The sequence below is a fragment of the Marmota monax genome, unplaced genomic scaffold, assembly GCF_021218885.2.
Source record: "Marmota monax isolate L192 unplaced genomic scaffold, Marmota_monax_Labrador192_F-V1.1 WCK01_AAM20220418_F8-fsc00029, whole genome shotgun sequence".
Classification (NCBI taxonomy): domain Eukaryota; kingdom Metazoa; phylum Chordata; class Mammalia; order Rodentia; family Sciuridae; genus Marmota; species Marmota monax.
In genome coordinates, this window is record NW_026693024.1 from 3,452,140 (window position 1) to 3,465,247 (window position 13,108).

The following is a 13,108-nucleotide window of genomic DNA, read 5'->3' on the forward strand; positions in this document are numbered from 1 at the left end:
CCACCCACTGCTCAGGGGAATCATGGGGACTGTCTTAGAACTTTGGCATTCTGCTGCTGGGGAAATGAGTTTGGTAAACATCTGTGAACCATGTTAGAACAGACAGGTCCTGTGCCCACAGTGCACCTGGCCTGCTCCACTGCATGTGCAGACTTCCTGTCTGATTGAGCCCTTTCCTTCCTCTTGTCCTCTCACCTGATTCCTTCAGGCTCTTCCTGAAGTTCATGACTTCTCCAAGTGTATTGGAAAGACTCAGTCCATCTGCTTCTCAGCTGCAATCAATTCACCCTGGTGAACTTCCTGATCCCTGTTGAAAATGGAAAATTGTGAATAGGGATCACTGAAGTCCTGCTGTGCTATATAACATTTTGTGATTCTGTGATTCCAACTGGCCTGAAGACACCTGCACCCCACTCACTTCTGACTGGTTAACTGTGTTCCTGCCCTTGACCTTGCTAGGGCTGCCAGGGCATTGCCAAATGCGCTTTTGGAAAAGCTCCAGACACCCCTGAGCTCTGAGTGTGTGGAGGTGGACATGGGTAGGCACCACTGACAAGAGATGAGGAAGAGTTGTGAGCACATGGGCCAAGTGCCCTTGCCTGTGACAGCAGAGGCCCTTAACATGGCCTTAGATTTGGGCTTTGTCACATGCATAGGTTCCCTAGATGAATTGAGGATTTAATGGTGTCCTGCTGAGCATACCTGAGTGAGCACCCTCATCTGTTGGGAGAGATGGGTGGGTATTTAATTCAGAGGAGAGAAAGGTCTCATGTGGCTTTACCTCCCAAATTTATTTTAAGGCTTCAGGTTACCCAAAAATGGGGAACTCTCCCATATTATAAAAACACTTGTGTATTTTGTCTTTGTAACTTTGTGAGTAAATTTGTAATTTTTAATGATTTCCAAATTAAATGATACAATAAGCTCTTATAACACACCAAAGAATACAGACATGGAAGCCAAAGTCAATCACCCTTTCTCTTACCCACTCCAGGAAGTGACTGCAGCAATGTGGTGCCTGTGTCCCCCCCCACCCCGACTTTGCCCATGCAAACAAAGAAGTGTGCAGATACAGGTCTTCACACAACAGGATCATAGTATTAAATTTTACTCTTCTTTTTCATTTAATATTAGGACATAAAATAATCTTGAGACCCCAAAAAGACCCTCAGAGTTCTGTGTGTGTCTGTTTGCTTATTGCACCACAGCAGCAGTGGTGTTAATGGGAGGGAAAGTGCAGTTGACCTGTGAGCCTGTGTTCATGTGATACTGATCTGAAGTCCATCGTTCCAGGCTCGCCATCATGGATCCTCTGTTGGAAGCCACTGGCACCTTTGCCTTAAACCTTCTAAAAACGCTGGGTGAAGACAGTTCAAGAAATGTGTTTCACTCACCCATCAGCATCTCCTTGGCCCTGGCCATGGTCCTCATGGGGGCAAAGGGAACCACCGCAGTCCAGATGGCTCAGGTACCTGGTGTCCTTTGGGAATAATAGTAAATGCTGGTAGTTGTCAATTGAGCTGATTCTCCACACTTCAAATCCCAAAGGGACTGCTGTGGATGGACATCAGAGAGTATCAGAGGGGTGTGGATGGAGAGTTAACAAGAAGCACATGCTACCCCTGCTGAGCACCCCTGTGAGCACATTGCAGTCCCTGAACTGTAGCAATTTCCAAATCCAGCCAGGTGTGTGTGCCAGGCTCCTCTGCCCTCAGGGTGGGAATATTCCTTGATTGGCTCCACCTGGGTTTCCTGGGACTCATTCCTGGTCCCTCACATGTAAGGCCATGGCACCCCCCTGTGCATTCTGGGCTTAGCGCTTGGCAACTCCCGTCCTTTTCCAGAAGAAATGGGTCATGTTTCATGTGTGTTGCTCTCTTAGCCTTCCTCCTGCCAAAAGAGAGTTGGGGTTCAAGGGCCTCTCTTCACTTTGAATTGTCTCACCTTTTAGTTACAAGGTTTTATAACTCCTTTAAAACCATTGTAGGATTTCTGTGTCTCAAGTTGCAGCCTGCTGCACTGGAAAAAGCCACATGCACAAGCCTGTTTGAGACAAGACTGTGTCAGGTTGGAAGTAAGGGTGCTGTGGGGCAGTGTCCATGAGTTGCTAAGAAGCCCCTTTGTCTACAGGTCTATGAGATGCTGCCTTTGTTGTCCATAGGTTTTTACAAAGTGGATCTTGATCTTGCTCCTGAGGCCATGGATTGGAGCTCTACCTTGAGGCCATTTCTTAGGTTGAGAATTAGGTTTTCAACTGGAGAGGGAGCTCCAAGATAAGAAACACCTTTATGTTCTACCCATCAAGACCTGGGTTAGAAATAGTTCCTTGATATTCTGCTTGCAAATACAATAATTCTTTCTTTAGCTCATCTCTCTCTTCCCACACTCTAAGTTAGGCAGCTAAAAGGAAGATACGCACTTCCCAGACATCTTAGACAGCTGTGGGCATTCATTGGGAACGTGTCCTATCTTACCTCTTGCTACAATGCAGACTGTGGTAGTAATTTCATCCCTGTCCCTCCAGCCACTGTCAACTGCCCATGTCCAAAGCCAGCATCAAGTTGTTTATTTTTGTTATGATGGAACACTTCTGCATTGCTGCACATGTTATCTGTTGCTGCAAAACAAACCATCCCCCAGCTTAATGGCTTGAAATAATAATGGTGGATTATTTCTCAGATCCAGTGGCCTCAGAGGCAGTTCTTATGCTTCCCGTGATGACAGATGGGGTCACTCAGGCTACTGTTGCAATACACAGCTGGATTGCAAGGTCCAAGGAGGCTTTCTCTCACATGTGGGGTCTTGATGATGGGTATTGGCTGGGGCTTTGGTTCTCTTCCCAGCAACTCAGCCTGTGTCGTAGCAAATTCTCCAAGGGGATACCTTGGACTTCCTTACATCATGGCAGCAGGGTGCAAGAGAGTGAACATGACAGCTACAAAGCTTTATAAGGCTGGACAGTGTTGCTTGTGCTGAATTCTGTTGATCAGAGCCTTCACAGACCTAAGGGCAAGAAGAGATTGCAGCTTACAATTTTCTGGAGCATCCTGTGTTTGCAGAGATGGGAGGTCTGGTTGTAACTCTGTCTCAAGTGAGGCTCCAGATACAAAGAGCCTGGGTTGTGGAGAGACATTTCTGCTCAGAACAATACTGACAGGGTACAGAGAAGGATCCTGGGAGGGACACTGGAGAGTGAGCTTTCAAGATACTTTTTGTCTCTAATTGTTTGGTGGTAAGAATCTGCACAGTTCTTAGGCCAAGTTTAGTATAGTTTGCTTGTTCCCTGTAGTCAGGGCCTACTGCAATGGTGTATTTTTGTTGTGTTTCTGATTTTAGGCACTTTCTTTAAATAAAAGCAGCAGCAGTGGAGGTGGAGATGTGCACCAGGGCTTCCAGTCCCTTCTCACCGAATTGAACAAGATGGACACAGAGTACTTGCTTAGAACAGCCAACAGGCTCTTTGGAGAAAAGTCTTATGATTTCCTCTCAGTAAGTCATACTCGCTGCATTTGATGAAGCAAGGTGGTGGGGAGAAGGGGGACTCGTGGTGCAGCTGAAAGAGCCTGGGCTGTGAATTCACTCAGGTTTCTGGTTACTCATGTATTTGTTCAAACCTTTTCATTTAAAAAATCAGAAAACTACTCAAGTCACAGGTGAGTACATTTTTGTGCAGAATGCAATAAAGCCAGCAAAGAGCCACATTAACCTCTTTCCCACAACCTATCATCCCTCCCAGAATAAGAGCTTTCATAGATTTGACAGGCATCCTCCTGCACATGTAGAAATTTTTTTTGTAGTAATTTTCTCTGCATTATGCCTTTATCCAATACATGTTGTTTTGAAATATATTTCTATTGTTCTTCCCATCTCAGTGTATGTGGATCTACTTCAGTGTTGTTATCATGATCATCATCATCACCATTATGTGGCACTGGGTTTTGAACCCAGGACCTCAAATATAAATAAGCATGAGCTCTACCACTGAGTGCATCCCCAGCCTATATCACTATTATGAACCATCATCTGATAATTCTAAGTTGGACACATTGTAACATAGAAAGCTATTTGCTCATGGATGGACTTTAGGTCAGACCCAGTCTGGGCTGTTACAGACAGTGTTATTGACTGTGACTTTGTGCATGTATAAGTGTGTGTGCTGCTCCCAGGTGGATTTGTGGAGGGAGTGGAAATAGACCTTTGAGATTTCAATATATATTACTCAATGTCTCTCCAAAGTGATGTATCTGTTTCTTTCAGGGATATAAGCAGAATGTTGGTTTCCATCTACCATGATCAACACTGCATATTTGTAGCTTTTGAAACTTGATTACTTATGAGATTGAACTTAAGCCCTTTGAGCATAGACAAACTGAGTATCCATAATCCCAAAATCCAAAATTGTTAAGTGCCAAAATGTAAAATACTTCAGCACATGTATATTTTGGGATATTCAACCTGTATATGTTTTCTGCACGTTGTTTATTTACATATTCTGTGCACCTTTTTCTATTGATCTGTATTCCCTTTTCTTATTGACTTATAAGAGTTTTTGCATGTGTGAGATTTCAATGTTTTCTATGATTTTTTTTCTCATTTTTGATACCTGTTTTAAACTACATTAATTGTTCTTAAAGGAAGTGATATAAAATGAACATTAGCAAGCATAGGTTCAAATATTGGTAACAACTATTATCACAATATGATTTTTTTATAATCTGTTTTACTTATTTAATTAGTCTTAGCTACTTTATAGGTATTATCACCCTCTTTAAGCCTTTTATATGTACAGAAATTCCAACACACTCACATGATTGGCTGATTTAATTTTCTTTCATGTTTGTTTGTGGATATTTTAAGAAAACTATTGATATTTAAAAACTTATATTAGTATATAAAATAAGGAGATTAGAAATATTTGCCATTCATTAATTTAAACTTCCAAAAATTGAATACCAACCATGATGTATAATTACATATTCCTTGAGTTTGATTATTCATTGTTTGTATAATAGTAACTTGAATAGCAGGTAGTTATTTCCTAGGGTGTTTAAAAGTTGTAAAAATCACCCACAAGTGTGTGGCAAGTTATCAATATTTGAGTGGCCAGTTTGCTTTCAGACTATTTTCTTAGATTGAACAATTTAAAATTTTTCAGAAACAGAGCAGTGAAATTGGTAAATCAAGAACTCTGTGAGAATGAAATGGAATGATACAGGAAGTTCTCCTTTTAAGTGCCCACAATATGTTGAGAATTCAGTAACATCAGATAAAGTAGTAATAATGAAAGTAATTCAGCTGGGCCTCAAAGTAACTCTGGGAGCTTCATACAGCAGTGCTGTCTCATTTCCAGGGCAAACCAAGAGGCAGAGACACTAATTAACCTTTTTAAGGCCACTCAGCTAATAAATCAAAGAACTTGTGTTCCTAACACCTGTGTCTGTGCAATACTGAAGGAGAAATGTGAAATCTTGCCTTATAATAAGAAATCAAATATTGAGCCGTAAGTTGTTCAAAAGGAAGATTAGGAAATAATTTCATAGTACATTACCAATGTAATGAGTTTTAAGCACACTTATATTCCACAAATTTTCTATTTTAACATGGTAGAATGTATATGTTCATCAACATCATTATCATTTCATAGGATATATTAGTAAAACACTTTGAACCTCTTTTTCCTTTCTTTTTTTGTGATTCTGAGGATTGAACCAAGGGCTTTTCCTATGCTGGGCAAATGCTTTACCACTGAGCCGAATCACAACCCTGGTCATTTTTTGAGAATTGCTTACTACCCCAAACTGAGATGTTCAGCAGCACTGGCAATCTCTAGACACATATAATTAATCAAAATAAAATAAAAGAGAATATTCAGTTCTGCAGCTGCACTGACATGATCTCAGATGCTCTGTAGTCACCTGGGACACCATTTTTGATGGTGCTCATTTTTCTGTTATCACAGGAAGTTGTGGTGGCAGGATAGTGCAGAATGGCTCATTTTCCTTTGTTCTTCTTTCTGTGTTCCGTGTCCCTTATTCCAGAGTGCAGAGGAGTGGTAGCTCTTGATGGGTTAACTTTCTCTCCACAGTTATTGCAGCTCAGCTTCCTCCCAGTTACCTCTTGAGGCTCAGCAGCTCCCATAAAGATCCAGCCATTCATGAAATTTATTTGATATTAGGGACATTAAAGATGGCCCAAAACTGAGAAGGTTGATTTTATGTTCATTCTACGTATTAATTTGTAAATTATCTCTAAATCAGCACATTATTGAGTTTCTGCTTTGGTACATGAAAGAAGTACACTTGTTAATTATTTTGGAACCATGCAATTATGTTGCTCTGCCTTAGTCTTTTAAAGATTCCTGCCAGAATTTGTACCAAGCAGAGATGGAAGAGCTTGACTTTCTGAATGCTACAGAGGAGTCCAGAAAACACATAAACACCTGGGTAGCTAAAGAGACAGAAGGTAAAAACATAGTTTTTATTTGTTGTTTCTGGTGATGGTGAGGTTGTTGTTGCTTTGCTAGTTCCTTTGTTTGCAGTGCTGGGGATCCAACCCAGGGCCTTGGGTATGCTGAGCAGATGCTCTACCGCTGAGCTACAGTCCCAGCCTGTTGTTCTGTTTTTAATAGTATTTACATCAGTCTTATTGTCAGTTCCTTCACAAGATTGTCAAATATATATAGGAATGATGTTTTTGTTCTCAAATAATTGCAGACTTTAAAAATCTGCTTCTGAAATACTGTCAGTGGATGACATTTTCTCTAGCTCTTCCCTGCTCTTCTTAGTGTATCCATGATGTTTCCCCCTAGTCAGCACCCCTCTTCCAGAACAATCCACACTGTAATGTCTTTGCTGTTGTTTGTTTTTTCTTTTCACCAGTCGCATAAAGAAAAATTCACCTGAGAAGTCCCAGCTGTGTCCTCTCCAGTGTGAGCTCATGCTCCCCAGTTTTCATGCATTGTTGCAAGTTGCTTGGTGGTATCCTCATGGACCTGGGTTTTTAATGTAAACTGTGTGCTTTGTTTTTTTTTTTTTTTTTTTCAATTTTGGTACCAGGGATTCAAACCAGAGGGACTTAAATACCAAGCCACATCCTCAAATAATATAATGGGATGTTTGTCCTAAATAAATATTTTATTTAGAGACAAGGTCTTGTGAAGATGCTTAGGGCCTCAGTTGCTAAGGCTGGCTTAGAATTTACAATACTCTTGCCTCAGCCTACCTAGCCACTATGATTATAGGCATGTACCACCATGTCTGGCTAAACCGTGCTTTACATTTGTAAAGAGCATCTTGTAACAGCTCATCTTTTTAAAATCTTAAATATTTTTAGTTGATAATAACAAAATCATATATATTGTACAAAAATAATATTGTTCAATATGCTGGACTAGGAATAATAACAAAACTATACATGATGCTTCAATGCATATATATTGTGTGTAATGTTTAAATCAGGGTGAACATATCAGCACCTCAAACATTTGAGTTTAAATTTATAATCACTCCTTTTAATAGTACTTTTAGTTGTTTAATTTGTAGGCACCAATTATTTCTTTCTATCTCATGTGGTATGAATTCACTTACTAAGATCTACTTTTTCCTTTTACATTTTATTCAAATGATGGTATTTTTCTCCCTAGAACATGTATTTCAGTGCCAGGGATATTGGTTTGTTTTGATGACAAATATCTATTTATATTATTTGGAGAATATGTGATCCTTTATCTCTGTGCTTGACCATTTGAGGAGGTGGGTCCCTCTCCATATTATCCCTGAAACACCCATCAGAAAACTCGCAGCTAACTGGTTCTTTAATTCTTCCTTTCAGATAAAATAACAGAGTTGCTGTCTCCAGGTTCATTGGATAAAATCACCAAACTGGTTCTCGTGAATGCCATCTACTTCAAAGGAAACTGGGATAAACCGTTTGACAAAGAGCTCACACGGGAGAGACCATTTAAGTCAGCAAGGTGAATGTTGCATAGTAACAAAGGAGATTCCCAGACACAGGGCCTGTATTTGTTGGTTTCTAGATCATGAAGGCCACCACATGGAGCCTGTGCCTTTCATGGCATAGGGTAGCCCTGCAGCAAGGAATCCCCATGCCTTGGGGCCTTTCTCTCATGAGTTTCTTCCTTTTGTATGTCACCAAGGCTTTGGTTCTGTTTGGCACCCCCTACTGTCACCTGCCCTACTTTCTCTGGTGTGTTAATCTACAAGGCAAATCGGATGGTGTAGCTCTCAGGCTAACTTTAGGTCTTCCTTGGCTTCTCAGAACTTTTGAGATAAAGTTCAAACTCCAAATTTGGTGTATGAGGGTCCTCGTAGACCTGGACACACCCCCCCCCCCATTCTCTTCAGTACCTTCACACTCCTTTTTTAACTGCTGTGTCCCTTCTGGAAGCCCCACCTGGTATCTGCCCCTTTATCTAAGCTGTCACTACGCCCCCTGCTGGACAGTATGAGACATAGCAGTGGTTAAAGGACTTCACTTTTGTTGAAAAACCATCCCAGGGCAGATGGCTGTCATATAAGTGCTTGACCTGTCTGTAGCAGAAAGTTATCGAGGAGTTATGATAGCCGGTGCTCAGGAAATACTGAACCAATCACTGATCTTCAGTCTTCTTTGGTTTGTAAGGATAACACCAGTACATATTTTTGTTTAAAAACAAGCAAAGGGATACATACACAGAATTAGACTCTTGTGTTTAACCACCTTCAGCTTGGAAGGTGTTTGCAGATGGCCTGGTGTCTTTCTCTGACAGAATCCAATTTTTAAAAAGTCTTTTTAATTATAGAGGGTTTTTTTTTTGACATGCTGCAAAGCAGACAGGATGGACTAATGTGTTCTTGATTACTGACCATAAATTAGATCTTCCTCGTCCACTTGGATCTGAACCTTCAGTTTTCCAAGACATACATTTTGTGTTGAGATGTATTCTGAAATGAACTGTCCTGTTTTCCCCTAAAATATGATTTTTTTCTCCTTGAAATTCATCTTTAACAAGATGTATGTTAGGGCTTCATTCAACTGTAAGCAACGGACACCCCAGATCTCTGCAGTTTAGCTCACAGCTCATCTCACCACCCAGGAGGCCCAGAGGAGAGGAGAACCCAGGGCTGATGTGGCACTGGGGTGAGGCTCTTGGGAACCAGCTCTCCCTGCTCTGCCCCCTCAGCCTGTGACCTCTTTCTCGTGCTCACAGGAGGGCTCAGATACTGCCTCCACTGTCCAGGCAGGATGGAGCAGGAATGACAGATGATGGAGAGCAAAAGGCCTTCTTTTAAGTTCTGCCATTGTATTCAGAGGGAAACCAGAACTGCTCTCACGTGGGTTCTGCTGGATACAGAGCAGTGAAGAAGTTTACCTTGCTTTCTGCAGTGGAGGGAGAGGGTGGAGCTGCAGCAGGGGTTGACTGTACCAGCCCACAGAGTGTGTGGCAGGGGTGTCTCCAGGGACATGGATTTTGTGTTGATAAGGATTTTCATTTGGATTCTTCATTTCTAAAGGAGATTAAGCTTACTAACATAATTATATATTTAGTGAGTCATTAAATTACCAAGATTGGATTCTTTACTATTATAAGATTGGAGACCTTGTGTCCTGGAGGGGAATGCAGAGAAATTGAATAAGGTGGGGTCAGCACCCTGAGGCCTCTGGGCCAAAGGCAGCCCATATCAAGTTTATCAGATAAAGTTTTGTTGGTGCACACACATACTTACTTGTTTAAATGTGTCACAACAGTAGAGTCCAGTAGTTATGAGAGAAACTGTCTGTAGCACAAACACCAAAATATTTAGTGTCCACCCATTTATGGAAAAAGTGTGCCAAGTTCTGGCCAAGGACATGTCTGAGGAGCCAAGGGCAGGAGACTGTTGTGGCTGAGGTCTAGTTCAGGCAAGCTTGACAAGGCGAAGACAGAAAGTGACAGCAGATATGTCTTTGGTTTACTGCATTTGATCCAGAATGGTGTGCTATGCCAGAGAACTAGGGAGCTCCCTCAGCTGTGCCTGTTGTATGGAATTAAAAACAAATTTTTAGTAGCTGCTGGTATCAAACTGTGGTGTACTCATGAGTTAAGCAGTATTGTAGGGTAGGATGTGGTGACTGTCCTCTGTCTTTTTCTCATGGTCTGAGGATGGCCCTTTGCTATTTCTGCTAATCAGTTTGTTTATTCATTTATTCAGCTGATGTTAATTGAGTGCCTACTATGTGCCAGGTATTGACTAGCTGAACATGTCTGCCCCATGAAACTTACATTTTCTTGAGGGAGAAACCAGAATCTTAAATAAGACATTAGTAGTTATTAGGCAGTGGTAAGTGCTACAGAGACACAAAGGAAGCAGACAGGAAGCTGTGGTTGGGGGTACAGTTGCAGGTCAGGTCTATCAAGGAAGCATTCACTGAGAGGGTGATACTTGAGTAAAGACCAGGAAGAGGCAAAGGCTACACCCTCAAGGTTGTAGGGATGAGTGGACAGGGGAGGGATAGAATGACCCTGATTTTCCATAGAGACCCCTGTGAGTGTAAGAACCAGGGAGAGTAGTAGGAGGTAGGAGAGACAAGGAATGGGAGATGAGCTGTTGTGATTATAGGATGTACTGAGCACTTCAGATCTTGCTCCTAGGAGAAGGGGTGTCATGGAATGGTGTCCAGTCAGAGGGGTGTGATCTGACTTACATTTCACTGGGATCCCTCTGAGGTCATCTCTGTATTCCAGGGATAGGGTGATGGCAGTGGAAGAAAGAACAACAGATGAGATTTAGGTTGTATTTAAAATTGGAGCCACCATAATTTGCTTAGGAGTGAGATGCAGAGTGTAAGAGAAAGACATGAGCAAGGACGGACCGTGGCTTTTGACAACTAGATGCATGGTGTCACTGCCCACTGTGATGGGCAGAGGTGTAGGTGGAGCAGGAAGGGGATATAAGGATCCCACAGTCATGTGTGACATTAGGACTTTCTTTTAGTCTAAGTGTGGGTGTCACGCAGCCAGTATAACACATGAGCCTGGAGACCAGGGGAGAGGTCCCGGCTAGAACTGTAAATTCGTGGATTAAGTTCAAAGTAGTAAGACTAGGTGAAGTCACCAAGAAAGGTGTTGTGTGTGAGTCTGGGCACCTTGGTGTTGAGCCGTTTGTTAGTCAGCATTCTTTCAGTGTGCCAAATAATGAGATAATCCACTTAAAAAGGGACAGATTCATCTGAGCTCAAAATTTAAGTTTCCCATCCATGATGAGGCAGACCCTTTGCTCTTAGGCATGGGGGTGGTGGATGGCAAAGTTGGGAGCAGTTGATCAAGCAAAACTGGTCACCTTAGTCAGGAAATGAAGGAAAGAGTAAGGGCTTGGTTCTCAGAGTCCCCTCCAAGGACTTGCCCGAATGACCTAACTTCTACTAGGCCCCGCCTCCCAATAGCTCCACACTGTAGATAAAACCTTTAACACACTGGCCTCTGGGGACACTTGGTGTCTAACCATAAGAGGGGTTTAGGAGGAACCTCATGGCCTGTCCTAGAAGCTGGGTCAAGAGTGTTCCTGGGGCCCACAGGGACTACCTCTGTGGAATTAGTCCACTGTGCCAGCTGGGTCATGTTTCTACTTAACAGTTGTCCATTTCCTTACAGAATGAGGAGAAGCCTGTGCAAATGATGTTTAAGGAGTCTACTTTTAAAATGACCTATATACGGGAAATATGCACCAAGATTCTGGTCCTTCCCTACGTCAGCGAGGAGCTGAATATGATCATCATGCTGCCCGATGAGCACATTGACTTGAAAACGGTAAGGAGCACTAAGCCATAACGAGGCCGTGATGGCAGGGGAAGGGCATTGGGTTTCTGGTGTAGCTGCTTTCCCCCGTTCCCAGTTAGCTTTTTATTTTTTTAAATTTAATTTAATTTTATTGTTTGTGTCTGTGTTGGAGGTGGAACAAGGACCTTGCAGATGCTAGGCAAGCTCTCCAGCTGAGCTGTCCCTGAGCTCTGCCCAGTTACCTCGGTTACCACTAGCACCACCTCTGGCCAAAGCGAGGCTCCCACTCACAATATGGAACATCTGTATAACCACATGTGGCCCTGTGTGACAGCACTTGATAGGTCTTGACCTGTTCAACTCTCTTCTAGGTGGAGAAGGAACTTACTTATGAGAAATACATAGAGTGGACCAGCCCAGACAAGATGTACAAAGAGGAGGTGGAGGTTTTCCTCCCTCGGTTTAAACTACAGGAAAATTATGATTTGGAGGAAGTCCTTCGCAACCTGGGCATGACAGATGCCTTCGATGAGGCCAGGGCAGACTTTTCTGGAATGTCATTGAAGAGAGACCTGTATCTGTCCAAGGTCGTGCACAAGTCCTTTGTGGAGGTCAATGAGGAGGGCACTGAAGCTGCAGCCGCCACAGCTGTTGAATGCAGGCTGCTGTGCAAAAGATTAACTCAGCGCTTCTGCGCAGACCACCCCTTCCTCTTCTTCATCCAGCACAGCAGGACCAGAGGGATTCTGTTCTGCGGCCGAGTTTCTTCTCCATGAGGAAACAGTCATCCCTGAGCGCAGTCCTCTGCTTTCACCCTCTGACCCACTTTTCTTCCCACACTCCACCATGGGCCTGTGACCCAAGTGACCTTATCAGTGCAGTGTAACAATTCAGAAATAAAGGGCCATTTTGGAGACCCATGTCAACTACTGTTTTCATGTGAGATGTTTTTCCAGGATCTGAAATTGCCCCTCTCTGTGGGTCTATGGTCACCTTGGCTGCTGGGTTCATTCATCCCTCCTGGGGATATGCTGTTACCCACCCCATTGCAGCTGGGAATGACCCTGTGGCTTCACTGTGGACAGATAACTGCCATCACCGTTGGCCCTTCTCCAGGCATAAGAAGATAAGTGGTGCTTCTCTCTTCTCTACTGTGGCATAAAAATCTCATCCCATTTTTAGTGAGAGTCTAGAGTAGAATGCAGAGCTGTGAGGAGGAATGAGCCGTGAGGGCACATCTCAGGAACCTCCTTTGGGAAGCTCAAAAATTCTAAAATTTCTGTGAGCTTTCTGGAGGACTCCATGGAGGTGGGAGAGCAGGTAACTTGGGCCAGTGAGAAGTCAGTACCTTTT

At 42.8% G+C, this 13,108-nt stretch overlaps 1 protein-coding gene across 1 annotated transcript; it reads left to right on the forward strand.

The window, feature by feature from the left end:
* The first annotated feature begins 227 nt into the window (after positions 1-227).
* On the forward strand, positions 228-12,681 carry LOC124098677 (serpin B6-like). The gene is made up of 8 exons (XM_046453590.2): positions 228-539; positions 1,294-1,468; positions 3,337-3,489; positions 6,345-6,462; positions 7,831-7,963; positions 8,641-8,650; positions 11,630-11,785; positions 12,127-12,681. Exons 2-8 carry the CDS (start codon positions 1,304-1,306, stop codon positions 12,529-12,531), a joined length of 1,140 nt encoding a protein of 379 aa, XP_046309546.1. The 5' UTR covers positions 228-539; positions 1,294-1,303; the 3' UTR covers positions 12,532-12,681.
* Positions 12,682-13,108: the final 427 nt, after the last annotated feature.

Coding starts and splice junctions, on each gene's coding strand:
- LOC124098677 (XM_046453590.2), top strand. CDS start 1,304: ATGGATCCTCTGTTGGAAGCCACTGGCACCTTTGCCTTAAACCTTCTA. Junction 1,469..3,336: donor CCGCAGTCCAGATGGCTCAG/GTACCTGGTGTC, acceptor TTCTGATTTTAG/GCACTTTCTTTAAATAAAAG. Junction 11,786..12,126: donor AGCACATTGACTTGAAAACG/GTAAGGAGCACT, acceptor ACTCTCTTCTAG/GTGGAGAAGGAACTTACTTA.